At 41.3% G+C, this 27956-nt stretch overlaps 1 protein-coding gene across 1 annotated transcript; it reads left to right on the forward strand.

Moving 5' to 3' along the window:
- The first annotated feature begins 164 nt into the window (after positions 1-164).
- Positions 165-27956, forward strand: LOC138595419 (complement C3-like). The gene is made up of 43 exons (XM_069666825.1): positions 165-241; positions 1799-1994; positions 2116-2278; positions 2494-2588; positions 3056-3144; positions 5860-5942; positions 6030-6117; positions 6280-6382; positions 6704-6830; positions 6936-7051; positions 7380-7526; positions 8087-8186; positions 8310-8401; positions 8498-8689; positions 8826-8981; positions 9160-9289; positions 9499-9567; positions 9864-10061; positions 10156-10276; positions 10386-10474; positions 10586-10725; positions 15684-15896; positions 18044-18107; positions 18210-18299; positions 18440-18646; positions 18958-19033; positions 19159-19318; positions 19464-19559; positions 21735-21885; positions 21993-22078; positions 23490-23567; positions 23663-23818; positions 23924-23986; positions 24137-24218; positions 24331-24379; positions 24884-24974; positions 25088-25177; positions 25273-25375; positions 25540-25629; positions 26369-26461; positions 26577-26660; positions 27125-27269; positions 27683-27956. Exons 1-43 carry the CDS (start codon positions 165-167, stop codon positions 27828-27830), a joined length of 4986 nt encoding a protein of 1661 aa, XP_069522926.1. The 3' UTR covers positions 27831-27956.

Genomic DNA, 27956 nt, shown 5'->3' on the forward strand with positions numbered 1-27956 from the left:
AATGATGTGCGAGTGTTTGTGTACAGAGAGAGACATTGCCAGGAGGACAGATGAGACAGTGCTGGGGTTAAGTGGGCGTGCAGCAGGAGGGAAGAGAGTGGATAAAAGGAGGGTGCTGCAGGGTGACAGCCTACATTGTGATAGGATCAGGATCTGGTAGGAGGATGAGGAGGACTCTGCTGTCGCTGCTGGCCTCTCTGGCCTTTGCTTATCTAGCTTCTCTGGCTGATGGAGCCCCACTGTGAGTAGACCAGTATTAACTCATAACTCAGTATTAACCTGTAACTACTTTATGCTCATTAAACCTTATGGAAGAAGAGAGCCATAAGGTGTGTCTAATTCTTTAGCCCCTTTATATTGAAACTGCTATATGTTCAACTGTAATGGGATTAGCAACAATATCAGAGGTTTGAAGCTTGTCCAATTTAAAATGAGTATTAAAACAAGTATTTCCCATTAATGTCTTATATAATGAAAAGGTGCAGTCCAGATTGGACTTTGTGTCACATAAGTGGAGGTCCTGTGGTCTTTGTTTGCACAGCGATGTGTTACACCAGACACAGCGAGCAGAGTCTACTGCTGTGATGAAATATTTTATTGATTCACGGCTGGATCCTGATCAAGATAATCAATAGATTACTCATTATCTGTAAAGTCCATGCAGGAGCTTTTTTTGGTATGTTTTTGGCAATTTGGGCAAATCGAAACTTAAACTCACAGGCTGCAAGACAGTGATTCTCAACCTGAGGCTCAGAGAAACTTAATACAAACCTGAAGGGTCACATGGTGATTGAAGGGAAAACAAACATTTTCGTCTCACAAAATTATGTATATTTATATTGTATAGAACTATTGTTCCATTTTTCCTTTTTTGTTGTGTTGTGTTGTGTTGTGTGGTAGATAAAAATCATTCTAATAAGTGAAATTTGAAAGAAAACTTAAAGTGCAAATGTAGCGTAGTGAAAGTTGGGCATGCACATTTTTCAGAAAAGAGCTCAGAAGCAAAAAGCACCTCTCTAATGATCCACCCTGACAGCCTTTGTACTTACACACAGAAAAAGTGTAATATAAATGTATGTTGTTATGTGTGTGATTCTTAGTCTCTGCAGCAATGGTTCTCAAAGTGGGGTCCTCGGACCCCTGGGGGTCAGGGAACCATAGCCTGGGGGTCTGCAAAATAATTATAATACATATAAACTGAATGTCAACAGGAACATTTGCGCCATTGAAACAAGCATATTATGTCCATTACTCCCACCCATGTTAGCTTTGGACCAATTGAAACTGACATGATTCTGACACATCAAGTCAATCTGTCATGAATCACTCAGCTCACTTGCCACGAACCGTTCCTGCAGCTGTCTTGCTGCTGTTAATCTTCTGAAAGCTTTTAAGATCAGTCACTTGAAAAGTATAAATGCTGTCAAGTTGAGTCCACAAGCAGTTTGAATAAAATGACCCTCTGTTTTAAAGAATTTAAGTGGTATGAACATGATTCAAATTTAAATCACTATGAAACAGGTCTTAAGTATTTAAGTTCATAAGTTTTATAATACAAACTGTTCCAATGGCATCTAAGAGCATAAATGGTAGTAAGCATACACTTAATCGGTGCTACGATTATGAGGGGTCCTTGGAAAATGTTCTCCCCTGAAAGGGTTCCCTGGCCCTAAAAAGTTTGAGAACGCCTGCTCTAAAGTGCATGTAACAAAAAAGATGTTCCTACATAACTTGTTATGTTTCTGCAGAGAGACTACAGAATAGTCTCCCAACCTTTTTCCTTGTTGCTTCTCTGCAGGCAGGTGATGTCTGCCCCCAACTTGCTGCGGGTAGGAACAGCAGAAAACATCTTTGTGGAGTGTCAAGATTGCACAGGAGCAGACATCAGTGTGGAAATCACTGTGATGAAACATCCAGCCAAAAGCAAAAGGCTGGCATCCACAATTGTGACGCTCACCAATGCAAATCACTTCCAGGCGTTCGGACAAATAACGGTAGATGAAATATGGTTACTGTATGTTACTGCCTCTCTGCTTCATTTTCTACCAGAAATGCACGTTATATATCCCATCCTGCTCTTCACACGCTGCTTGTGTCTCTTCTTGCTGGTTTCAGGTTCCTTCTGCAGACTTCAGTAGGGATCCCAACATGAAGCAGTATGTGTACCTCCAAGCTCAGTTCCCTGACCGCCTGCTGGAGAAAGTCGTCTTAGTGTCCTTCCAGTCCGGCTACATCTTCATCCAGACTGACAAGACCCTCTATACCCCCGACAGTAAAGGTACGTTCAATACTTCATCACTGCTAAAAAACATCCTTCTGCAAAAAATCTCTTCTTAGATAAGCTTCTATTAAACGCATTAAATGCATGCTAAATGATTTATTTCAATTCAATTATTTTTGTCTGATTAAAGGACATTACTGAAATAGTAAAGGGGAAAAGTAGTTTCAAATCTTCATTAGCAAAATTAACCTCTGACTCCCTTTACATTTCAGTTCATTACAGGATGTTTGCACTGACGCCCAGAATGGAGCCTGTAGAGAGGGATAGCGATACCCAAACTGATGCTTCCATTGCCATTGAGATTGTGGTATGGTTTTTTTTTTATATATAACAGACAAAACTGAATATAATTGTATTTTAAATAGCAGCACAAACACTCCCTGACCCGTAACATTTCATATGCTAAACCGTGAGTCTTCTGTCTTTGTTCGGTTTGCTGTCTATTGTCAGGAATACCTATCATACCATTTACTGTAAAATAATGCATGCGCCACTCTACATGTTGAGGTGTGTCTTGAACGCAGCCTCCCTCTTTAGAGTGCGACAGAGAAATGAAAAGCTGGAGCATTTCTAGAAGGTGGCCTGAGGTGGCATGGGTCTGATAGCCCCTGATCTTACTGCAAGATAAAGCATTGATTTACTTAGACTTAGACTTAGACTCAACTTTATTGATCCCTTTGGGATGACTCCCTCTGGGAAATTCAGTCAAATTCAGGCTTACTTGTGTAAGCTAAAATATCTCTCTGTTGATATTTCAATATTGTTTATTTTTAGACCCCCGAAGGCATCATTTTACCACTTGATCCAGTCTCTCTGAAATCAGGAATCCACTCTGGGGATTTCAAATTAGCTGAAGTTGTCAGGTTGGTATTTTACCCAATTTATATATATTTTCCATGTTGTCCACCTTAAACCTCAAATCATTTAAGGTTATGAAGAGTACATTTTATAATACATTTCTATATTGCTAACTGAGGGTTTGGACAACCCCTAAAAAATTGTTCCAGTAAAGTCTTAAAGTAGGCAAAGTTTGGAGAAAGTCTTTTCAACAGCGCCAAAACAGTTCAAAATAGACCTAACCTGAACACTTACTGGGTCTGAATAATGAATAATTAAGTGAGTTTTCTCATAACCTAATAAAACAGCAGGCAAACAAAAAACAGCTAAGTTGGACTAGACTAGCTGAAGCTAACTCGCTTAGCAGAGTAGAGTGCCAACTTGACTTTTTGACTGAAGTTGACTTTAGCAGTTATGTGGTGTTTAAATGTACCTTTTTATAACATTTGAATTAAAAAAAGCAATACTTTTGGGAAGATGCTCATTTTCTTTCTGGCAAAAGCCAGCAGACCTTAGCTTAGCATAACAACTCGCAAGGAGACACAGCTAGACTGGCTCAATACAAATGTAGCAAGTTATCATTTGACAGGCAACCAGCCGAGACTCAAGGAAATTACTGGTCCCAGCCAAGACATAGTTTGAGCAACTATACCTTGTTGTGTTGTTTTTACCCTTTATTTTATTTCTTTACATACTGGAAGTAAACAAACGAGACAGACAATGTTAGTTAGTGAACATTAGAGGGGCAGGCCGCTGGATTTTGATCTGAGAGCAAGTCATGTTGTTTTCCGCTGTTAAAGCTAAATGGCTGTTGCCAAATTTGGCTTTAGCTATCATGAGACAAGACCTCTCCGCGTCACTTCGGGGTCATGCTCACACTGTCGGGGTTCCAGTCTGCTATAACAACCTGCTCACAATACATTATCCTGCTTATTACACAGCTATTTACTTAAAAAAATAACAATTTGCCTCAAAATATTGATTTGGAAATTATTTTGATAATTTAAAAAATGATTACATTTCAATTTTCCTTTTTGAAATAGTCTGTTACACTCACAGTGAAAGCTGCATCCATAGCAACGGTTAACTCTATAGCCTTCTTAAAAGGAACTAAGCTTGCTGTTTTTACTCACAATAAAATTAGCTAAGCTAGCTGTTATTACACACATTAAAATGGGCTAAGCTAGCTGTTATTGCTCACATTCAAATGAGCTAAACTAGCGGTTTTTACTGACATTAAAATGAGCAAAGCTAGCTGTTTTTACTGACATTAAAGCAAAGCTAGCGGTTTTTACTCACATTAAAATGAGCAAAGCTAGCTGTTTTTACTGACATCAAAATGAGCAAAGCAAGAGGTTTTTACTCACATTAAAATGAGCAAAGCTAGCTGTTTTTACTGACATTAAAATAAGCAAAGCTGACGGTTTTTACTCACATTAAAATGAGCAAAGCTAGCGGTTTTTACTCACAATAAAATGAGCTAAGCTAGCTGTTATTACACACATTAAAATGAGCTAAGCTAGCTGTTATTGCTCACATTCGAATGAGCTAAGCTAGCGGTTTTTACTCACATTAAAATGAGCAAAGCTAGCTGTTTTTACTGACATTAAAGCAAAGCTAGCGGGTTTTACTCACATTAAAATGAGCAAAGCTAGCTGTTTTTACTGACATGAAAATGAGCAAAGCAAGAGGTTTTTACTGACATGAAAATGAGCAAAGCAAGAGGTTTTTACTCACATTAAAATGAGCAAAGCCAGCGGTTTTTACTCATATTAAAATGAGAAAAGCTAGCGGTTTTTACTCACATTAAAATGAGCAAAGCAAGCTGTTTTTACTGCCATTAAAATGAGAAAAGCTAACGGTTTTTACTGACATTAAAATGAGCAAAGCTGACGGTTTTTACTCACATTAAAATGAGCAAAGCTAGCGGTTTTTACTCACATTAACCTGAGCAAAACTAGCTGTTATTACACACATTAAAATTAGCAAAGCTAGTTGGTTTTTATTCAAATTAAATGAAAATATTTCTTCTGATGGTGAAGCAAGACAAGTTGAACGGGACCGCAGGAATCAGTGCAGCACCTGTTTTTCTGTCTCATCACTGTCAGAGTCTGTTGACATTTTCTTTTCCATTCACCGTCTTTAGACACCGCCGTATCCCGTACTGTGTTCCGTTTAATGTTTTCTTCATGTGCTGTCTTCAGTTTTGTAGATCTCTCTGTTGTAGCCGTTAGTTTTTTGCGTCTTTTTGCGCTTTACATTTACCCTGTGTTGTTTTCGTCCCTTTCCTTTTTTCCCCTCTGTAAACAGAGCAGCGTCAAATTTACCGGACATCTTTCGGTGGATTGAGATGATTACAATTAGTCCTCCGGATTGTGATTAGAGCCGCATCCCTAACATTAGTTCTTAGGTCTGCTATTGAGAAATAACAGAACTCGGAATGATGTAATTAACCAATTAGAATCAAGTATTTAACACAGCTGTATAATAAATTTAGCTAACATACAGGAGTGATATCGACATCTAACTTTCTACCAGAAAATGATTAAGTGGGTTGAACTTTTCCTTTTAATCCTATTGTATTTTATTATATCTAATAGTTGTAAATGGACCGACAGACTAACAGAATAGAACAGAGATCCACCTACTTGTACTTCAATTCCTGTGTAACTTTTAGTCTCCAAATGTTGATGATATTTTTGCTTGACTATTGAAGTATGCGTATTTGTGTCTGTGTGCAGTCCTGGAGTGTGGAAGGTGGTGGCAAAGTTCCAAAGCAACCCACAGCTGAGCTACTCTGCAGAGTTTGAGGTCAAAGAATATGGTGAGTCCTTCATTTTCTGCACTGTTAAATCATATCTACACATTTTTAAATAATCTGACACATAATAACATGTTTTCAATCTTTCAGTTCTGCCCAGTTTTGAGGTTAAACTGATGCCTGTGAGCCCCTTCTTCTACGTGGACAGCAAAGATTTCACCGTCAACATCAAAGCTACGTATGTGAAGATATTTGTTTTTGGGCTTTAGAGACCAGGTTTGTTTGGTGGAGAAGCTAAAAGATGTTCAGAGGTTATATTGGGTCTGTTGCTGTTTTCAGTCTGATAGTTATATGTTGCTACATATAGACCGTCCCATTTTTATTATCTTCTCTCTTTTAGGTATCTGTTTGGTGAAGAGGTGGATGGGACGGCCTACGTGGTGTTTGGGGTCATGCAAAACAATCAAAAGAAGAGCCTTCCGGGTTCTCTTCAAAGAGTGCCGGTGAGCACACACCTTCAGTGTTGCTGTGTTTGTGTCGGACAGTTTGCTAGTTTATTATTTATTTTGTCTTACTGCGTATTTTATAGCCTGGCCTCATTGAGTGCTACGAAGTCTGCAAGATATGAAATCATAAAAAATGTGTAGGATTTTCTGTCATTCAGAAACTGCAATTATTTGACTAAATTAGTTACATTTATTATGAAGGATGTTCAGAACAAAGCCAGGCTGACAGAACAAACATTTACCTCCAACAATTGACTTACTCTATTACTGTACCTTTATACTGTATTCAACAATGCATGTTTGTATTATGTCACATAGATTCAGAAAGGTGTTGGAGAGGTTACTCTGAAGAGAGAGCACATCACACAGACCTTCAATAACATCCTTGAGCTGTCAAAGGGGGGGGACTCCATGTTTGTAGCTGTCAGCGTGCTGACGGAGAGTGGTAAGAAAGAGAGCCTGTGTTTGATGTATTGTCTAAATGTTGAATAGAAAAGTATATATTTTGTTATCAGTTTGTGTGTGATTGTGTTTTTGCATCTACTCACAGGTAGTGAAATGGTGGAGGCAGAGTTGAGAAATATCCAGATCGTCACATCACCTTACACCATCAGTTTCAAGAAAACGCCCAATTATTACAAACCAGGAATGTCCTTTGACGTTTCGGTAAAGCACCTTTTTCTCTTTAGATTCTGATCATTTGACAGCCAAAAGATTGCAATTTGTACAAGAAGAAAAGATCCTTTACAGAAACTGTTCACAATAAAGATACTCTAAAGGCAGATTATATAAATGACAAGTACAATGTTTTCATGATGCTAAAGCTGATTTCACAAATAGATGACATTTCACAGAAAAAGAGCAACCACATTTTGGTCCCAAACATTTAGTTCCAGTTTTCAGAAAAACAAGTGATTCAGCGTTCATTTGTAGATACCAGTTTACGGAGATATGAATGTTTTCTAATTGTTCAGCTGTTTGTGTCTGATGACAGGTTGAAGTTGTGAATCCTGATGGCACTCCAGCACAAGGTGTTCCAGTGGTGGTGAATCCAGGCCAGGTGCAGGGCTTCACTGTAGCTAACGGCATGGCAAGGCTAACCATAAATACAGCAGCCGGGACCTCAAGTCTGGAAATTGAAGTCAGTGCCATTCATTCATTCATTCATTCATTCATTCACTCTAATTGAGTTGTAGTTTGCCTGATGCCTATTGAAAGTCGATCCATAGAGCCTTACATCATATTAATTATAATTTACTTTTACCTAACTCACCTTAACCTACCTTACCTAACTGCAACATAACTGATAACTAACGGCACTGATATCAAACAATGTTGTGTAATTCCTGAAGCAATTTTAAGCTATGTTTCTAAAAGCAATAATTGTCGGAAATAGGGTTATTCAACTATTTGTGTAGGTTAACCTGTCTGTGTCTTTAACTCAAATGAAATTCAAAACCCTGTTGCTGACGACCTTGTTGATAATAATGATGATAAAAATCCGCTTCTATACACCCTGTACACTGTCACTGTGCCCTGCATATCTACATCTATGTCTAATGGCACTTGAAGCTATTTGCTGGCACTTACTCAGGTTGTTCCCTCCTGTCTTGATCCTTGCTTTTGTTGTATCAACTCTCAGATGTACGTTGCTTTGGACAAAAGTGTCTGATAAATGAAATTGTAACATTGTGATTGCAGGCAAAGACGCAAAAAGATGGTATTCCACCTGAAAGACAGGCAACAGCCACGAAAACAGCTGTCTCATATGCCACCAAACGCAACAACTACATCCATATAGGTGAGAAACATCCTAAAATAACATCAGATTGTAAAGAAAAGGTGGTGATGGGGCTGGAGGTGGCAAAGTATGGACAATGCTCTTGAAGTATCTGGCATCCATCACAACATGCCATTTTTGCAGGTGTGGATGCAGCTGAGCTGGAATTAGGAGAAAATCTGAAAATAAACCTGAACCTCAGACAGGACAATGCACAAAATGATATCACCTACCTGGTGAGAGAAAAATATGTATCTACTTTGAGTCCCACAACCTTTGTAGTAAATACAGCCATGTCCAAACCGTGCTGATGTTCAAATCTGTCCCTATAGGTCCTAAGCAGAGGTCAGCTGGTGAAACATGACCGCTACCAGGCAAAAGGTCAAGTGCTGATTTCCCTGATACTTCCCATCACCAAAGAAATGCTGCCATCGTTCCGCATCATAGCCTACTACCACACAAATGATAACGAAGTGGTATCAGACTCTGTTTGGGTGGATGTCAAGGACTCCTGCATGGGCTCGGTGAGACACACGACACTGATGTAACAAACAAAACATCCATGCAGAAACTGATCAAATTCAGTGCTTAGTTTTCTGAATAAAACTGCTTTAACAGATAGAAAACTGCATTCTCACTCACTGACATCTTTATGTTCAGCTGAGGCTGGAATCAACAAGACTTGCTCCGTCCTATGAGCCTCGCAGGATGTTTGGTCTGAAGGTAACTGGAGACCCAGAGGCCACGGTGGGACTTGTGGCAGTTGACAAAGGCGTCTACGTCCTAAACAACAAGCACCGCCTCACCCAGAAGAAGGCAATTTCTTTACTCACATTTATCTTTCAAAGTACTTGAAAGGGGTAAAATTTCAAGTTTTTTAGCCTGAGACTTTAAATAACTTCTAGATGTCATATCAGAACTGTCATGTGACTGTACAGATATGCCTGTAAGACAAAGCCTTCACTATCTATATTTCTGTGTCCACCCTGCTCAGGTGTGGGACATCGTAGAGAAGTACGACACAGGCTGCACACCAGGTGGAGGTAAAGATAGTATGAATGTGTTCTTCGATGCTGGGCTGTTGTTCGAATCCAACACGGCTTCTGGGACTCCCTACAGACAAGGTGATACTACTTTACTCTTTTCTTGCCTCAACATATCTTCTTTCAGCTCTAGTGGACCGTAATGCACTTATACAATATGATTAGTTTGTGGAATCATCAAGTCGTGCTTGTTTGATTATGATTGAGTATCACTTCCTTAATAACATGCAGGAATCACATTTGTCCAACCTTGTGGGTTTTAGAGATTCTTGTCTGTGTTGTGTTTCCAGAATTGAAATGTCCCGTCCCCAGCAGGAGGAAAAGAAGAACAACTATAATGGAAGTCACAACCAGCTTAAGTAAGAATAACAGCTGAGAAGTACATATTCAGTCATCCTTAACACTTCAGACAACCTGTGGTGTTGACTTTCCAGATACTCTTCTTTACCGTAATGTGTATTACAAAAGTGAGCTGAACCTCTTTTTGTTTTATACTTTATGTTATCATAACATATCAAGTTTCTAAGGACAGGGGAAATTTAAACAACACTGAGTTGCCTTAAATAACGGATTATTTTCTATTTTCAGTTTGCATAATTGTGTCTTTGCCATCCTTCTTCTTGTGTCTCTCCTTAACATCCCTCTTTCTATACAGTGAGCAAATATTCAGACGAACTTCAACGTGAATGTTGTCGGGATGCCCTAAAGCACCCACCAGTTTCATACAACTGTGAGAGGCGCAGCGAGTACATTGTGGACGGTCCAGCCTGTGTTGAGGCCTTCCTGCACTGCTGCAAGGAGATGGAAAGTCAGCGCACAGAGAACAAAGAGGAAAATCTCCAACTGGCTCGCAGTAAGAGACAGGGACAAGGGATGGGAGGCCCTGGTTAAAAACCATGGTCATACTGAACATAAAGCTCATAGAACTCTTTTTAATGACACTTTAGGTGAGGAGGATGACAACAGTTACATGGACAGCAATGAAATTGTTTCTCGCACCAAGTTCCCTGAAAGTTGGCTGTGGGTGGATGTCAAACTTCCTGCTTGCCCTCGAGGAAACCCTAACTGGTGGGTCAAAGAAATCTGTACACAGAAAAAATTACTGCATTAACAACATCACCAGGATATAAAGCTACTCATGGTCTGTCAATGTGCTCACGTTTCTCTTTTTTTTCAGTGACACCACATCTTCTGTAAAAAATGTTCCCTTACAAGACTCAATCACAACCTGGGAGTTCACTGGCATCAGTCTGTCAAGAACGCACGGTGAGGATACAGTGACTCGCCTTGAGTTCTAGTTGTACTTTTGTAACCCTAAACCTCTCTCATCCCACCTTTTCTCTCTTTCACATGTTTTATCCCCTCCTCATATTTAAGGAATCTGTATTGGCGAGCCATTAGAAGTAATTGTCCGAAAGGACTTCTTCATTGATCTCAGGATTCCCTATGCTGCAGTCCGAGGAGAGCAGCTGGAGGTTAAAGCCATCCTCCACAACTACAGCCCCGATGATATCATGGTAAGTGTGTGTTACTAAGCCCTTTTTGTAAAGGCCAGAGCCAAGGAAGCCATGATATTCAAAATTAAGAAGTATTAAGGACATATGAAGCAAAAATGACAGGAAACACTGGACTGGCATACAATGTGTGACAATAAGTAATTACATCTCACTTGGTGGTGAAATTGTTCCTTTTACTTAAATGTCTTTAAATTAGGGATGGATCCTCTTTGGCCAATCAGTTTGCCCTAAGAACATCTTACAAACATAGACTGTATAAAATAAGTTGACATAGCCACTGTATAATAAATAAATCCCACAGTTGGGCATGTTAGGCAAAAGGGTGCCTAAGCATTTTTACATCTCCTGGTTTACAGGCAACCGTGGTAGTGACATATCAAACACAGGTAGCAACACTCAAAAGCATACCCTGCTTTATTGTCAATTTAACTCTAAATTATAGTATTATTTACAAAATAAACAACATGCTGTGTTGAAGAAAACATAAGTTATGTCCCTAACTATGGATCTATGACAATGAACGATGACCATCACCACGGTCTTACCATGGATGAGTTGTGGCAACAATGTTGCAAGGAACTTACAATTCCACCTCTTCATTTTGCTCAGCAGCCAACATAAAAACAGTGGAGCCGATTGCTGCAGACGTTACATTGACCCTATAAAATCTGGCGAAAGTGCATGGAGTACTCCATAACGCCGCCGCACATATATCATGAGAGCAACCCCTTTTAAAGCTGCCCATGAAGTGGCCACACTACGGGTGGAGTGAGCCACCAGACCCCCAGGGACCGGGACATTAACCCTGACATTAATATGCCAGAGAAATAGTCTCAACCAGCCAGTGAGACAGGTGCTGCTTAGACAGCGGGTGGCCCAAGTGTTTATTACCGTACAACACACCTCAAGTGTGAGCTGCTCTCCCTTAATCCAGGAGGAACTGGAAGAAGTGAAGCACTGAAGACACCGGGCAGGTGACAGGGTCCAGTTTCTTATCATGGCACCATGATAAGAACAACTTCAATCTTTGTTGGTAATTAGTGCGTATGGGAGGCGCCCTGGCATTATGTATGGTCTCTAGGACAGCCTCATTAAGATCTTGAGAGATAGACTGAGAAGGGGCCAGGCCCACAAATGCATAACAGTTGGGTTGGGATGCCAGATTTGTCCTGCTGCCTGGGAAAGGAGGTCTGCCCTGAGTGGCAGGGGCCAGAATTTGCCATCAAAAAGGCAAAGGAGGGCGGGAAACCAATGTTTCCCTGGCCAACGTGGGGCTATCAACAGAACCCTGGAGCACCACTGGGTGATCCTGTTCAGTACAGGGGGAATCAATGGAAGTGGAGGAAACCGGTACAGTAACCAGTAACCTTCCAGCCACTCATAAAACATGCATCCAAGCCCTAAGGCCCACTCGGATGACTCAGGGAGAACCACATCTGGCAACGGGTTGTCTCACTGGATGCAAAGAGATTGACCCAAGCCATGCCAAAGCGAGCCCACAAACTTGCCACCACCTCTGGGTGTAATCCCCACTCCCCCTCCTCCTGGTACATAAACAGCCCTGAGCGAGGCCAGGCTTGGGTCACCTCGAGACAACGCTGAGATTTTGTGCCCCCTTGATGATTTATATAGTACACAGTGGCAGAATTGTCTCCCCATCCTGTGCAGGAAGCATCTGTAGACACTTGCGTCCACCTGGAAGGCAGATTTCCCAGGGGGACTCCCTGTGTAAGCATCCTGCAGTTCCGCCATAGATGCACAGCTCGCAATCATGACTGCGTTATCCGAAGCTTCACATGCCGGTCCCTTCATGGGTGGAGGTCGAACGCCACTGCAGGGATCAAGCTCTGAGAAGACTGAATGGAATTACCACCACTGCTGCTGAGATCAACCCAAGCAGTCTCTGAAAGTGAATCAGTTCTAGGTGTTTGCCTGCACGAAAGATGTGAAGGGTCCTCAGAATCCTGGCTACCGGGGTAAGAGATGGCGTTATTGTGAGTGAATTTAGGCACATCCCCAAGACAATTGTCTCCTGCCGCGGCTCGAAGTTACTCTTCTTGAATTTCACCTTGGAGCCGAGGCACTTAACGTGGGCCAAGACAGTTTCTGTGTCCTGTAAGACTTGTATGCGAGATGGAGTGCAGACCAGCCAACCTCCAATGTTCCCAAAAAATAGGGACATGGAAATAAGCGTCTTTGAGGTCAGTCGTGGTTAACTCCCCTGGTTCTATTGACTCAAGGATGTGTTTTTTGTGTCGCATCTTGATGGGCACAGCCTTCATGTATATGTTTAAGTGCCTGAGGTCCAGATGGAAGCCCTTCATTTTTCGGGGGGGAACCACGAAATATGTTGAATAAAAGCCAGTGTGCTGTTCGCTGTTCGCATCTGTAGAAGTGTCCTTGGCCAGAATGTTTTCCTGTACTGGTCCTTCACTAATGTCATGCAGACCCTGGAAAACGGTGGGGGCCGCTGCCAAAATTGAAGTCTGTATCCCCTTGCAACTGTTGCGAACACACAAGGGTCTGAAACAGTCCTCTCCCAGCTGTCCAGATATAGTCAGGAGTGAAACCTGGCGGCAGCCCCACAAATCTTATGCAGGACCCCCCTGAGTCCTTGAACTTCTGGGGGGCCGTCTCCTTTGGGGAGCTCCTCTTGCCGCGGATCAGGCCTGAGAGGTCTGCTGATGCCTGCCCCGTGTACAATATTCCTGAGGGCTGCTGCCTTGCCCTCCCCTGGCGCCTGAATGCACGCTGTACACATTCCCTTGTATGCAGAGCCTTTTCACCTTTGTCCAGTACACTTTGTGAGTTGTTGTGACACACTCTCCCCAGCTCCACAGGCATGTGGACAAGTTCCCTTCTAATGTTCTCCGGGGGGTTGTCTGAGCCAGCCAGATTTGCCTATGGGTCAACATGGCTGATGACATAGCTGCACCAACGTCACGGGTAAGTTGGGAGTGAGTGGAAAGGTCAGCATCTATCAAATTCATGGTGTCCTGGTCACCCGTGTTAGCAATCCCTCTGATAGCTGCTAACAGGATCGCATTTCCTGCTCAAGCTGCCCGAGCAGCTGAATTGTAGGTCCTGTAAACTAACCAGTCTGTCTTATCACACTGCCTCCAAGGGCACCATAGGTCAGCTGTCACCCTGTCAGGGCCAAGAGAGGTCAAAGCTGCCATCTCCTTCTCCACCGGTAACATGTGTGTAGCTGTGTGTCCTCCGGCCCCACAGCCTCCCTGGGGGGAGGGGCTGGACTATTCAGTGAAGGAGAGGTACTCTTCAGGGGTCGTTTTATACCATGCCCGTGGGAAGACTCGCATTGGCATTTACCAGAGCAGCAGTCAGGGTTATGCCCCTGTTCCCTACCATGTGTAGAAGAAGAGGAAGCTACCACAGCATGGGGAGGATGTCCACCCTGCCTGGCCCTCTGGGCCCTCTCTTCCAAAGATAAATCAATTGCAGCTGGACAAGGGCTCAACGTAATCCAAAAGATGAGCCTTTCCCAAACATGGTAACCATCACGCGGGTCCATGGCTGCCCCACAACAGCCTGGGGGAGCCATATTATGTTCAGGCAGAAAATAAATGGCCTTTTCTGAACTGCTCTAAAATGCAAAGTGACCCCGCACTTGACCCAGCACCCAAAGGGGCAGGAAGCCAGAAAATATAGGTAAAAAGCACTGCTCAGGCAAAAAATTACACCCATTCTTTGCATGCAGACGTATGAGAGGAAATAAACAAACTATCCCACCCTCTGCGCACAGAGGTTAAGGGAAGTAAGCATTCAACTGAGAGTCATTTATCTGTTTAACCTAGATTTAGTAAAAAATATCACCCTTGTGCCAAGTGCCAGTATTTTATTTACCTATTTATTTTACCTGAAATTGCCTCTCTAGTACGCGAACGTACGAGGGAAAAGAAAAACAAAATCTTAACTGAACACAGCAGAAGGAACAATAACTAACTTATATTTATGTGTTTTATTTACTTGTTTATTTTAACTTTAATCGCCACTCTGGTACGTGAACGTAAGAGAGAGAAACCTCAACTGCTCACAGCAGAAGGAACAATTATCAACTTATTTATCCAATGGAAAAATAAAACTACTCAAATACTCACCCAAACGCCGATGAGGCTATGGGGAAATTATAACAGGTGTAAGCAATTATCCTACCTGCATGCACCAAACAGAGGAGCATGTAAGTTAAAACAGCTACGGCAGAGGTAACGTTTAAAATACCCCGCCGGCAACAACAAGGCGATAATGAAACAGAACAACCAGCTAACAATCCTCAGGGACATGAGGCACCTGCACAAAGGGCCAGCCTCTCAAGGTCAGTCACATGACTTTGTTAATATTATGGTCTCGAAGATAGGTAGAAGGATGGCATTATAGAAATAGATCTTGAAACTAGCCTTCAGGACCACAAGCTAATAAGAAAACATTTAATGTGGTAATAAAAATGAACTAAGAGGAAAGGTAATTTTCCCATCTGGTTCTATACAATCTGACATTTTTGCAGCCAATTGAGTCGCCCCCTGCTGGGGAAAGCAGAGACTACATCCACTTCATACAGTCTACTCATAAACTATCATTATTAGCAGAGTTTGCCTCCAGTTGTGGCTAATGAACGCGCTCTTATGATCATAATCAGGTTGGGGTTTATAGTATTGAATTATAAATGCATTAGACAATTTTGCTAACTTTAAGTGCAAGCAAAGCACAACTTGAACAAAACTTATCTCAACAATGTAATCCAACAAATCACACATTACTTTTCCATGCTCAATCTTCCTGCTTAAATCGGATTAAAAAAATCATGCACTGTTCAACTACAGTCACTGTTATGTGACTGAAAATAATACAGATGGTTATACATATTATCTATTCTGAGGTTCTTCATCTTTCATCAGTTGCAAATACCTCAGTCTCATTCTTAACCTGTTTTGGTTTTTAAGGTGCGTGTGGATCTGATTGAGGAGGAGCATGTGTGCAGTGCAGCGTCTAAACATGGAAAGTATCGTCAGGAGGTTAAAGTTTGGCATCAGTCTACACGAGCCGTCCCATTCGTCATTATTCCCATGAAGGAAGGACAGTCCCGCATAGAAGTCAAAGCAGCTGTAAAGGACTCGGCACGGAACGATGGAATCATGAAGATGTTGCGTGTGGTGGTAAGAGAATCACACTGCATGGAGTCTGTTTAGAGGTGCTTTTAACCTGTCAGCACAGTTCAAGCTGTACAAAATTCATCTGGGATGGTGTATGTTTGGAGTGACATTGAGGGTTGTATTTAATAGGTCTTTCAAATCAATCAAATGTTTGATCTCAGATTTAATTTAGTTCAGACTGAAACCTTTCAGTCAAAACCTATACAGGCAGTTTTGAGTATTTAGATTTTTTTTTCTCTTGTTCGCAACCCGAATTTAAGCTGTGTTCCCCAATACAGGGGCTGCATCCTTTGAAGGTTGATTGCGTCACAGCGGCGCATCGAAAGCCGTCCCATTTCAAAGGTTCTTTCAAATGCAACCAACAAATGTGTCCTCCTTTTTGCGGGCCAAGAAGGATCCATTGTGTGCATCCTTCGGCCCTATGTATCCCGAGATTAATTGTGTGTCAATTCAAACAAGATGGCAGCCAAGGAATACACTTTTAAATGTAAAACTTTTTGGTTTCAACACAATCGAAGCTAGGGATACAAATGTGAAAGAAACGAACAGGGCCTTGAAACAAATGTCTTTTAATGAATAGGTTAAGTTACATGACCTTAGTAATGATAGCTAGTTAGCCAGCTAGCTAGCTGCGTTTGGTGACACAAGGGTAAGGGTGGGAACAGCTGGTGACAGGAAATTCTCCGTAGACCAGACCGTCTCATTTTGGATACACCGGATTTCACCAATAAATCACTTGCGGTGACTTCGACTCGAATGGCGAGCATTACGAGTGGCCAGTACTTCTACGTCAACTAGCACGAACACAACATACCTCGAGGGGAAACTCCTTTGATGCTATATTTCATTGAACGTTGATATAATAGCCTGAATGGAGGCTCCTGTTCCCCAAAACAGTAATTTAAATATGGCAAAGCCAAATAAAGCCCCCAACATTTTAATTCACCAAACCCTTCACGTATCCTTTCCAAAGTCATAATTTTTAGATTTTCCACCACCACTGCCGAGAGCACTCAAATAAGACGCCGTAAGTTATCAGATTTTTTTTTTTAAACTAACACAATTCAGTTTAATCAACATAAATTATAATGTATGTGAAGTCAGCATCATGTTAGGGATAAAGCTAATGCACATTAAAACAGCCACTGAATGAAATTTCATTAGTTTCATATTGAAAATATGATTGAAGTGAGGTTCAGCCATGAGCCTGTTCTGCCTGAGCCGCACCTTTGAATGATGTTCTGGTATTTTATTTTTAACTGCTTCCATTTACGTTTTTTTCTCCCGCTGGATTGCTCCTAAAATAATATAAATTTTAGCTTCCAGTCGTGATTAAGTATAAAATAAATAGACCAGTTCAAACTTGCGAATTTACTCGAGCAGCAGTTTCTTCCCACGCCGCTTCTTTCTCTTTTGGGTTTCTAAAAACATGCTTGTATTCGCTGAACGTCCACGTGAGGATTTCAAGCTCCACTGGTGTGACGTAGGAGGACCTCTTTTTGTGTACCGTTGCCATGGTGAATCGTGGTATCGGGGCTCCATTAATGCTGGCTTTTTAATGTCAGCGTGCACGCACTTAACTCCGGCTGAACCTACTCAGAGTTGATTGAACTAACTCTGATCAGCTGATCTGAAACCAAAAAGCCAGCAAATTTTAACTCTGAGTAAGTCAAACCACAGTCCGGGGTTAGACTGAGGGTTTGTTGAACCTCCTTTCTGAAACGGACCCCTGGTCAAAATAAACATCCAATAAAGAAAAGTTACAAGGCCCAGAAAGGCACTGAAAACACTGGAGGAGCCACGAGGAGAAAACATCCACACAAGAACCAAGGGTTGACGGGATTACAAAGAACGAACTGCCACACAGACAGAGATGACAAAGACCAAATACACTGGGAAGGTGACGGTAATCAGGCACAGGCGAGACTAGTCAAGGATCAGGTGAAAACAGTGAGGTGGGGCACATAATCAGGAAAAGGCAGGAAGTAGAACAACAATGAGGGAAGGGTGATTGACAAAATAAAACAAATGAAAACTAACACGAGTAGGTGGCATATTTCTAACAAGCAAGCCATATTGCCTTTTTCACCCACAGCATATTAAGATCACTCTGTGTGTGATTTCTAATGTCTGTCCTGTTGTTTTTCCAGCCTGCAGGTGTTCTAGTGAAACAACCCCAGATTATAATTCTAAACCCCGATAACAAAGGTGTAGGTGAGTTGACCATTTAACTAGCTACATAATGTTGTAATTTACTGTTGTGTTTTTATCACCTGCTAATGGTTTCCCCAATGTTCGCTCTGTTTCTCCCTTTAGATGGTGTACAAGAAGTAGTAATGAACAGTGGAATTCCTAAGGCAAACTTGGTGCCAAACTCACCAACTAGCACGCAGATCTCTGTGACAGGTGAGGTACATTGTTATATTTGGGTATGTCATGCGATGCAGTGTCTGTCTGATCTGTACTCTTGTTGGGATTTACCTTTCAGTTGTTTCTTCTTATTAATAAGATTAATAACATTTGTGTGTGTGTGTGTGTGTGTGCAGGGAGAGAACAGGTGGCAGCACTGGTGGAAAACGCTGTTAGTGGGAAGTCAATGGGAACTCTGATCTACCAGCCCTCAGGCTGTGGGGAGCAGACCATGATCCACATGACCCTGCCTGTCATTGCCACCACATACTTGGACAAAACCAATCAGTGGGAAACTGTGGGCTTTGAGAAACGTAACGAAGCCCTCCAACACATCAATTCTGGTACGCACAAACATATCTGTTTATTAGCAATGATACCAGAATTCTTATTGAAGCCCCCCTTTGTGGGACTGTAAAGGCAGAAGTGGACACTAACATTAAATGGTCTGAATACAACACATAGACAATAGATGTCTTAACCAGGATCGTCTTATTTCTTCACAACAATAACTTATGGCTTCAGAATTATTTGAAAGTTGCCATAATCGCAGGGAAAAAATGTTTTAAGACTCCTTCAACTGGCCGCCAATAGCCAAGACTCAGAGAGTAAAGAGTTGATTGGCTGTCAGTAAAAAAGTTTTGTTTTTGTCTAGGCTACCAGAGAGAGCTTACCTACCGTAAAGCTGATGGGTCTTTTGCCGCGTGGCAAAGTTACCCAAGCTGCAGCTGGTGAGGCATCCAAATATTCACAAACTTGTTCATCGTCTGATTTAGATTCTGTTTGAGGATGACTTTATTTCCTGTGTGAATATTTAAATCCTATACTTTGAAAACCCTCCCCTCTCCTCTCTTAGGTTGACGGCCTATGTTGCCAAGGTGTTTGCCATGGCCAACAATCTGGTGGCAGTGCAAAGCAGCGTAATCTGTGACGCTGTCAAGTTTCTGATTCTCAACGCACAGCAACCTGACGGCATGTTCAGGGAAGTTGGGAAGGTGATCCATGGAGAGATGATGGTGCGTGCTCTAGTTTCAGGAACAGGTTAAAGAACTGTTACATGTCACTGACTATCATCTTATATTAAGGCATGTTTTTGTGTGTGTGTGTGTGTGTGTGTGTGTGTGTGTGTGTGTGTGTGTGTGTGTGTGCCTGCATATGTAGGGTGACGTGCGCGGCGCAGATTCAGATGCCTCCATGACGGCCTTCCACCTCATTGCCATGCAGGAGACACGCACTCTGTGTTCTGCTACTGTTAATGTGAGTACAACAACACATCCACACGCTTCTCTCCTGTCACATAGTCCAGTTTACAAAGGTAACGTCAGCAGGTTTGACTTTAGGCACACAAAAGTCAGCTTGTGTTTCTAGCAACCTGTCACTGCAAGATACTAGATGCCTACTTAAACTAACATCAGCTCTATGAGTTGGTTGAAACGTGTTGTATAATTTAGTAGTTAGTCCTTGTCTTAAATCATGCAGAAACTGATCAGACTTATTTCAGTCTAACAGCCTGGCTGCCTAGCTTAGCTCTTTTAGGAAGATTTCAGACTGATTTAATCAGAAATATTGATGCTATATTCTGTAACATGTGTTACTTTTTAATTTTAACTAAATATAGGCTACAAAAATCTTTTTAATGCTCTTACTACATTCTGCATCTCTGCCGTTATAAACATTAGCAGACTGACAAAGAAAAGGGCAGGTTGAACTAGGGCTGCACGATTATGGCCAAAATGATAATCACGATTATTTTGATCAATAGTAAGATCATGATTACTTATTAATTTTGCGGACAACATTTTGTTAATGTACTTTCACATTTATATAAACAGAGCAATGCTTTCAGTTCAATTTTGTGCTACTTTATGGCTCATGTACAAATTTTGCATCAAGCTAAGACTTAACCGGGTTCTTTCCCTGAATTTGGTGCACCTTCTAGAGGTAAAATACAATGCAATTTGAAATGGTAATTTCAGTCTGTCTGTGAGATTTGGGTAAAGTTTGGTACACACTACAAGATAATTGGGCCGATTCCCCCTGACAATCATAAGCAAAGTCCTGATGCCAGTGGTCCATTATTTAAAATTGTAAATATTAAGCATGTTATATACAATACAATATTTACGATCTGTAGCCAATGGGGAAGCAAGCTGACTAAGGAAGGAAGCACAATACTCTTTGCCACAACAAAAAAAACTATTTTTTTTTTCTTCATGGATTTTCAGTAAAAAGTAGTCCAAAAACTATCATCGCCGATTCTTCCTGCCCGTCGTCCGCCATGTTTGTTTACTTTAAAGTTGCGTTTGACCGCAAGAGTTTTGCGAGCTTTTCAGTTTTGAGAGTCGGGACTCTGATTGTTCATGAATGGAATCTGTTGTGGTGTGCTGTTTTGGCGTAACTTTTGCTCTCCACACACTGTAGGAGCAAAACTCTTATGTGTGGGGTCTCTCACATTTTCAACATCTGTTAAGGTTTGAAAAATATTTTAGTGGGGGCCAGGCATAAATAAGGTGTTGCACCATACAGCGTTGCTGTTACAGGTTTCTGACTTGACACTGGACAAGGACGGGGAGTAGCGACGCTGTTCCTCTTGGCCTTCATACACTCATTATACTGCTCTTTCGGCTGAGTTTCATGCACTCTTTGCATATTATTTTTTTGTTGCTGAATATCACTTGCCCTAAACCTGAAATACCCCCAAACAATCGATGACAAGCCTTTTTAAGGGGACCAGTGTTTAGGTTTAACGAGTGACTCGCTCTCTTCATGTTTTAGTGTAACAACAAGCAGCGTTCAAAAAACAACTAAGCATTAGTAGCCTACATGACACGATTGCAACAACACTTCAAAGACCTGACAGAATAGTATATTTTGAGCTCGTAATGAAAAACAACAAAGAGGCATTCCCAAGGACAGCTATGTTTGCTCTTTCCGTTTTCAACAGTCACTGTAAATACGAAACAATGGTCTCTGTTGTTTGCTCTCCCACTCTAAACTGCCATTGGAAGATGGGCGCTCATGGCATGACATGCCAGCTCCCCCAAAAGTGAAGCCCAAACCTCTCGATCGACCACTGGAGGAGTGGCTGTTTAGCAAGCTCTTGATTTGATCTGCAGCAGAGTTTCCTACAGGTTGTGCACATATTTTAAACGTCACTATCGCCGTAAGTCAATTATGTAATTATGAGAAGCCCAAAATTGTGATCGGGATTATTATTCAATTAATTGTGCAGCTCTACAATAAACTTCAGCAAAGCAACTAAACTTTTGGCTGTGAGCCCATTTGGTCTCCGCTGTATCCTCAGAATCGAAAGACATTCATGAACAACAGTGATTATTTCTGTGTTTAATGTTATGTTGCACGGATATCCCTGCTTTCCATCTGTTCTCCCTTTATTCTGTGTCATCCTTCCTTTGTTTTTATCCTGTCCAGAGTCTGCCAGGCAGTATCGACAAAGCAGTGGTCTACCTGGAGAGGCGTCTGCCCAGCCTCACCAACCCATACGCCGTTGCAATGACATCATACGCTTTGGCCAATGAAAACAAACTGAACCGGGAGATCCTTAACAAATTTATTTCCCCAGGTGTCGTCTCACAAATCCAAAAATAACTACTAAAACATGTCACAGAATGACATATTTTTTTGCTGAGTGTGATCACTGTTAAAAATGTATGTGTGTTTGCTCCTCAGATTTGTCCCACTGGCCAGTACCTACGGGACATAAATACACAATGGAGGCCACGGCTTATGCTCTTCTCGCACTGGTCAAGGTCAAGGTGAGCATGTGCCACTTGTCATGTCAGATTTATTAATCAGCTAAGCATTCACAAACATTCACACACCTTTGCCTCATGTGGCAGTTTGGGGTTCAGTATTTTGCTCACTGGATACTTTGGCATGTAGACTGGAGGAGCTGGGGATGAGAGGGCGACTCACTCTTACCTCTGAGCCTCAGCCTACGGATTCATCCGTCAAAGAAGAAGACAAATATACAAACACATTGCAGTGGTTAAACTGTTTAAAAACAAAGTATGCAAACATATTTATTTATTTAGCAACTCCAATTAAAGCGATAGTTCAGAATTTGGTGCGGTGAGCACAGACTGAAATCAAACTGAAATGTCCTGGTTACCTTATAGATTACACCAAGTTCTGTTGAGTGAAAAGTATCCTCTAGTCTCCATCGTGAAGAGCAAGCAAGAGTCTAGCTGTATTATTTGGTATTCGTTTTGTATAATTCTCCTCAGTGACAGCGATATCTTCGGAAAAGAGACGTTTTTTTTCAGTCTTTGCTCGTAGCAGCACTTTCTGACCAAAACAGCTGACATACGGTATGATACTCTTCATGGCATGCGTAGGAACACAATATCCTCAAGTCTCCACCCACCGTGAACGCACCTCGTCATTTCCATTTTATTGTATTTTCTTTTATTTGTTGTCTTTTCTACAAACCGCTGACAGCTGATCCGATACGGTGTGCTGTATGCGCAGGTATACAGGCCGTCGTGCAGAGTAAGACAAAGTGCCATGGGAAAGGGCTATCTGACGTCAATGTGAAGCAATGACAAAAAATTTAAATACAGCGTACACTTCAAAGGAAATATTTGTTTATATGTAGGACTCATGAAAGTGGCTAAAGTATGTGGTACTCCTGACCCCATCTGCAGCGATGCTCAGCTTCTGTGTAGGAACTCTGGTCAGCTCTGCTAACAGGGGCCATGTTGGCTGTTATCTATACAACCCCACTTCAAAAAGTCAGAACTATCCCATTAAGGCTTTATTTTATTTTTTTTTACTTTTGCCTTGTTTTCATATTTGGAGTGCCTGGAGTAGTACTTTGTTCATAACAGCCATCCTTTCCATGAGCACCTGACACATTTTGTTTATGTACTCTGATACAAAGCATCCAGTCATCTCTCTATTCCAAGTCATCCATGTTGCCTCAGTTAAAGGAGAGAGGGTTAACCAATACAATCAACATTTATGCTCACCACTTCCCAGAGCTCTATCATCTATCTAGAAACTTCTAAATCAAACATGATGTTATCAAAGTTTGGTTGGGTTTGTCTGTTTTAAGGTATCAGATTCAGAATATTTCAGGATATTTTGTCTGAATTGAAATTAAAAATACAATTCAAAGTCAAGCACTGGAAATTTCAACCTTTTACTTGTCTTCTGTTCATAAAGGCCTTTGAAGATGCAAGACCTGTCGTCAGATGGTTCAACCAACAGCAGAAGGTGGGCGGAGGTTACGGATCAACTCAGGTAAGATAGACCCCTCTCCCCATGTTGATATACAGTATACCTCTTTTTTCATATATCTGGGATGTTATAACTCCCCTCCACCCCTCTCTCTCCAGGCTACTATAATGGTGTACCAGGCTGTAGCTGAGTACTGGGCCAATGCCAAAGAACCAGAGTATGATCTGAATGTGGACATCTTGTTGCCGCGCAGGTCAAAGCCTGAAAAGTACAACTTCAACAGGCAAAATCAATACGCCACAAGAACATCTAATGTGAGAACACTCGCGCACAAGCTCCTGGTGGCTGTTGTTTTCTGTGTGTTTGTTTGTCCTGCTGATCCCTGTGACTGTGTTTGTGTGCACATTTGACTCCCACAGATCAATGACATAAATGAGAATGTGACAGTGACTGCCACGGGCACAGGAGAAGCAACAGTGACCGTAAGTAAAAGAAATGTTTGGTCTCTGTGTTATATCCGTTGTTTATTTATGTTGCCTTTTTGAACGTCAGACCAGGCCAAAGACACTTTCTTACCTTGTATTAACTGTTAGCTTATCACATGCTAAGAAACTCTTTTCTCATTGTGACAGATGGTGTCGCTGTTTTATGCTCTGCCTAAAGAAAAAGAGAGTGACTGCCAGAAGTTTAATATGTCAGTGAAGCTCCGTGAAGGTAATCTGCCATCTTATGTTATTCTGTATTTTTCTTCTATACTTTCCCTCTTTCCCTGCTGTCTAGTAGTTTTCTCTGATGAGTAACGTTATGTAATGTTTTGCTGCTGCAGAAAAAATGGATGAAGAAGAGAAGACATACAGGGTGACAATAGAGGTCTTGTAAGTACAAACAAGAAGTGATACAGATGAGTGCTACTGTTGCATGGCTTTAGATAGAGTAGTGTGTATTTAAGCTTTCTGAAATTGGTTTCTGATTGGACAGGGGTAGGGTTAAACTCTAGTTTAAATGACTGAAGTGATTGTTTAAACAACTTCTCCTCTCACCGTTCCTCCTGTACTCTGCCACTCGGGAACAGATCGGCTGCAGGACCCGTATTTGTCAATAATGATGCCAAACCCCCTTTTTACAGCATCAAATATCTAATTAAAACTACATTTCCCAAAAAAAGAACCCTTGGACATAAATCAGCATGATACTGAGAACTAACTATAATGACAGAAACCATGTTTGATTACATTTTTAAGAGGCGTCAACATTCATTGGAGCTGACTTGGATTGCCTTTTTTCCACTAGTTTAAATTCTATTAGAACCATCTGAAATCTTTTTTTTTTCTTGATCTAATAAGGCTGATATTTTGATCATTCTGGCCTTTTCTGTGCAGGTACAAACACACGGAGCGTGATGCAACCATGTCAATCTTGGATATTGGCCTGCTAACTGGCTTCACTCCTAACACACAAGACTTGGACTTAGTAAGAACATTTACAGGGTCACAAACAGAATACCAGTGTTTATAGTTAGAGGAATGTAGCTGTATTTAATAGTTAAGATAGTTGTCTGACCATGTGTGTTTCTGTGTATTTAGTTGTCCAAAGGACGTGCCCGCATCATTGCGAAATATGAGATGAACACACTCCTGTCGGAAAGAGGCTCACTCATCATCTACTTGGACAAGGTAAGAGATCCTTGTTTCGTCCAACCCGCTTTCCTCTCTCTCTTGTTCCTTCTGTCTTTATGGCTGTCTCACCTTGGCCTTCCATCTCTTCATAGGTTTCTCACAGACGATCAGAAGAGATCACTTTTAGGATCCATCAGAAGTTTAAAGTGGGCGTCTTACAACCAGCTGTTGTGTCCGTTTATGAATACTATGAACGTGAGTCTCGCCAACACTTAGAAACAGCCTTAACCTTTTTTATTTGTTCTCTGTAGATGTCAGAGTGGATAAGTAGGTGTTATTGCATTTTGTATTTAATTTACATATTCTAATGTACTGCAATTACCATGAAATATTTTTAATGTCTTTCTGTCTTGGTGCAGAAACACGTTGTGTGAAGTTCTACCACCCGGAGAGGAAAGCTGGACAGCTGCTGCGGCTATGCAGGGGTGATGAATGCACCTGTGCTGAAGGTAAACAGGATGGTGTCTGACAGAGCATTACATTTTTTTTAAATTAAGTGTTCAATTGAGTTTATTAGTATCTGTAGAGGCAAGTACTGAGAGATATAGTTGTAGAGGCTGTGTCTGTCACTGTACTCATGCTTATACCCAGGACTTATTTACACATAGAGTACGTTGAGGGACGTTGATGGTTCAATCAGTCATCAGTATTACAAACTATGCCTTTATACTCAGAGGGATAATGATTTTAACTGCCACCATCTTATAGCCATCATGTTAGCCTGTTAATGGATGTTAACTTTTTGCAGGTGTTGTTTGTTACCTCAACAATGATAGCCAGTCAATCACAGGGTTCTGATGCATAGAGACAGACAACCTTTCACTCTCACACCTACAGGCAATTTAGAGTCACCAGTTAACCTACTGAGCATGTCTTTGGACTGGGTGGGAAGCCAGATACCTGGAGGTACCCAAAAGGCCCACTCCTTCTGAAACGGAATCGAATTAGGAACCTCACCTCACTGTGAGGCGACAGCTCTGACCACTGCAGCCCGGTCTCATTTATATAAGGCAAAAATAGATTTGATATGTAAATATAAATAAATACCGCTCAAGAGCAAGTCCCTTAATTACCTTTGTGACCTACATACAGCTGCATTCAGCCATCAACACATCCAGATGCACACCGGCATCCACACAATCATGTCATAGGTTGTGTATTTACTTTGTGCCTTTTGTGTATTTCCAGAGAACTGCAGCATGCAGAAGATGGGCGATATTGACAATGATCAGCGCACAGCTAAAGCCTGTGAGAGTACAGCGGAGAGCAAAATAGATTTTGGTAAGAAAATATGATCTGTCTACATTTAAGGCTTTAATAAAAAATGTTATACTTTTGTGTTAGAAATGTATAGAATCAGCAAGTGAGCTCACCATCTGCAACTTGTTGTCCTCAGTGTACAAAGTGAAACTGGTACAATTTACAGAAGATCTTTCCACCGACATCTACACAATGCGGATACTGGAAGCCATCAAAGAAGGTGGATATCTAACTTTTAATTTATCTTCTAACGATTTCTTTTCACCAGAGAGCTTCTGAGGTGCCTACATGGTTAAAGTGTTATTTTATGGGCACTTAGTATTTTCTGTGCTTATTACTAATTGCAGAGAGTTAGATGAAAAGATTAATACCACTCGCATGTCGGTTCAAAAGTATAAAAGTGACCACTAGCAGCTAACAGCGTTAGCTTGCATTGCCAATCAACCAGTAGACACACTAGAAAGTTAATGGTCCAGGCCAGGAAGTATTCCAGTGCATAACACCCCGGTAAATTAGGAAGTGTGGTTTTTACATTCTGTTTTTGGTATGGATTAACAAATAAGATTAGACATGATTCCAGTGTGAGAAGGTGTGAATAACAACGGAAATGTTCTGTACTACACCTTTGGGTTTACATTTAATCCTTGAATACCATCTCTTTCTTCTCCTATATTTGAAATACAGGAAGCTATGATGTAGGTCCTCGGGGTAAATTACGCCCATTCCTCAGTTATCAACACTGCAGGGAGTCGCTGGGTCTGAAACCCGAAAAAACCTACCTGATCATGGGCACATCCAAAGATATTCACCGAGATGACCGAAATTTAGCGTAAGTTTGTTCTTTGTGTGAATGCGCATTGTATGTGTGCAACACAACAAACTACAACTACTATTTTTTAAATGAATTTCCTTTACAGTGAACTGTAAAAACTGAGCAGTCAAAATGTTTATCAACCAAAAGGCAGCTTAAAATACTTCATCATTAAACGCTATGTATTAAATAATTAGCTGTCGAGATTTCAAGACCATTTTCTGCATTTTTACATGCTTTTGTCATATTCCCAGCTACTTAAAACCAACATATTATGAGTACGGTGGCTATAATGATTTGTTTAATCACTTTACGAGGAAAGTGGTAAACAACAGCAAAATGTGTATAACTCTTTGAATGTTTAATCCATATGACCGTCTGTAGCACATTATCTACAGCACTCTTAACAGATAATGTTTCATTTAAAACAGCAATAGATACCAGTATGTGCTTGGAGAGAGAACCTGGATCGAGTACTGGCCCACAGAAGCTGAATGCCAAATGGAAGAACACAGACCCACCTGTTTGGGCATGGAGGAGCTGGTCCAGCAGTATGAACTCTTTGGATGTCAGCAATAATACAGCTCATGGAAAAATGCTCTTTTCAAATCGTTATTTTGCATTATTCTGAATTTGTAAAACTTTCATTGAGACATAAGAGCTGCACAAGTTAAAATGTTGCACTGTCCTCATTAAAATATCATG

This window comes from Semicossyphus pulcher, unplaced genomic scaffold, assembly GCF_022749685.1.
Source record: "Semicossyphus pulcher isolate SPU_LCO1_2020_fin unplaced genomic scaffold, fSemPul1.0.p SCAF_17, whole genome shotgun sequence".
NCBI classification, from domain to species: Eukaryota; Metazoa; Chordata; class Actinopteri; order Labriformes; family Labridae; genus Semicossyphus; species Semicossyphus pulcher.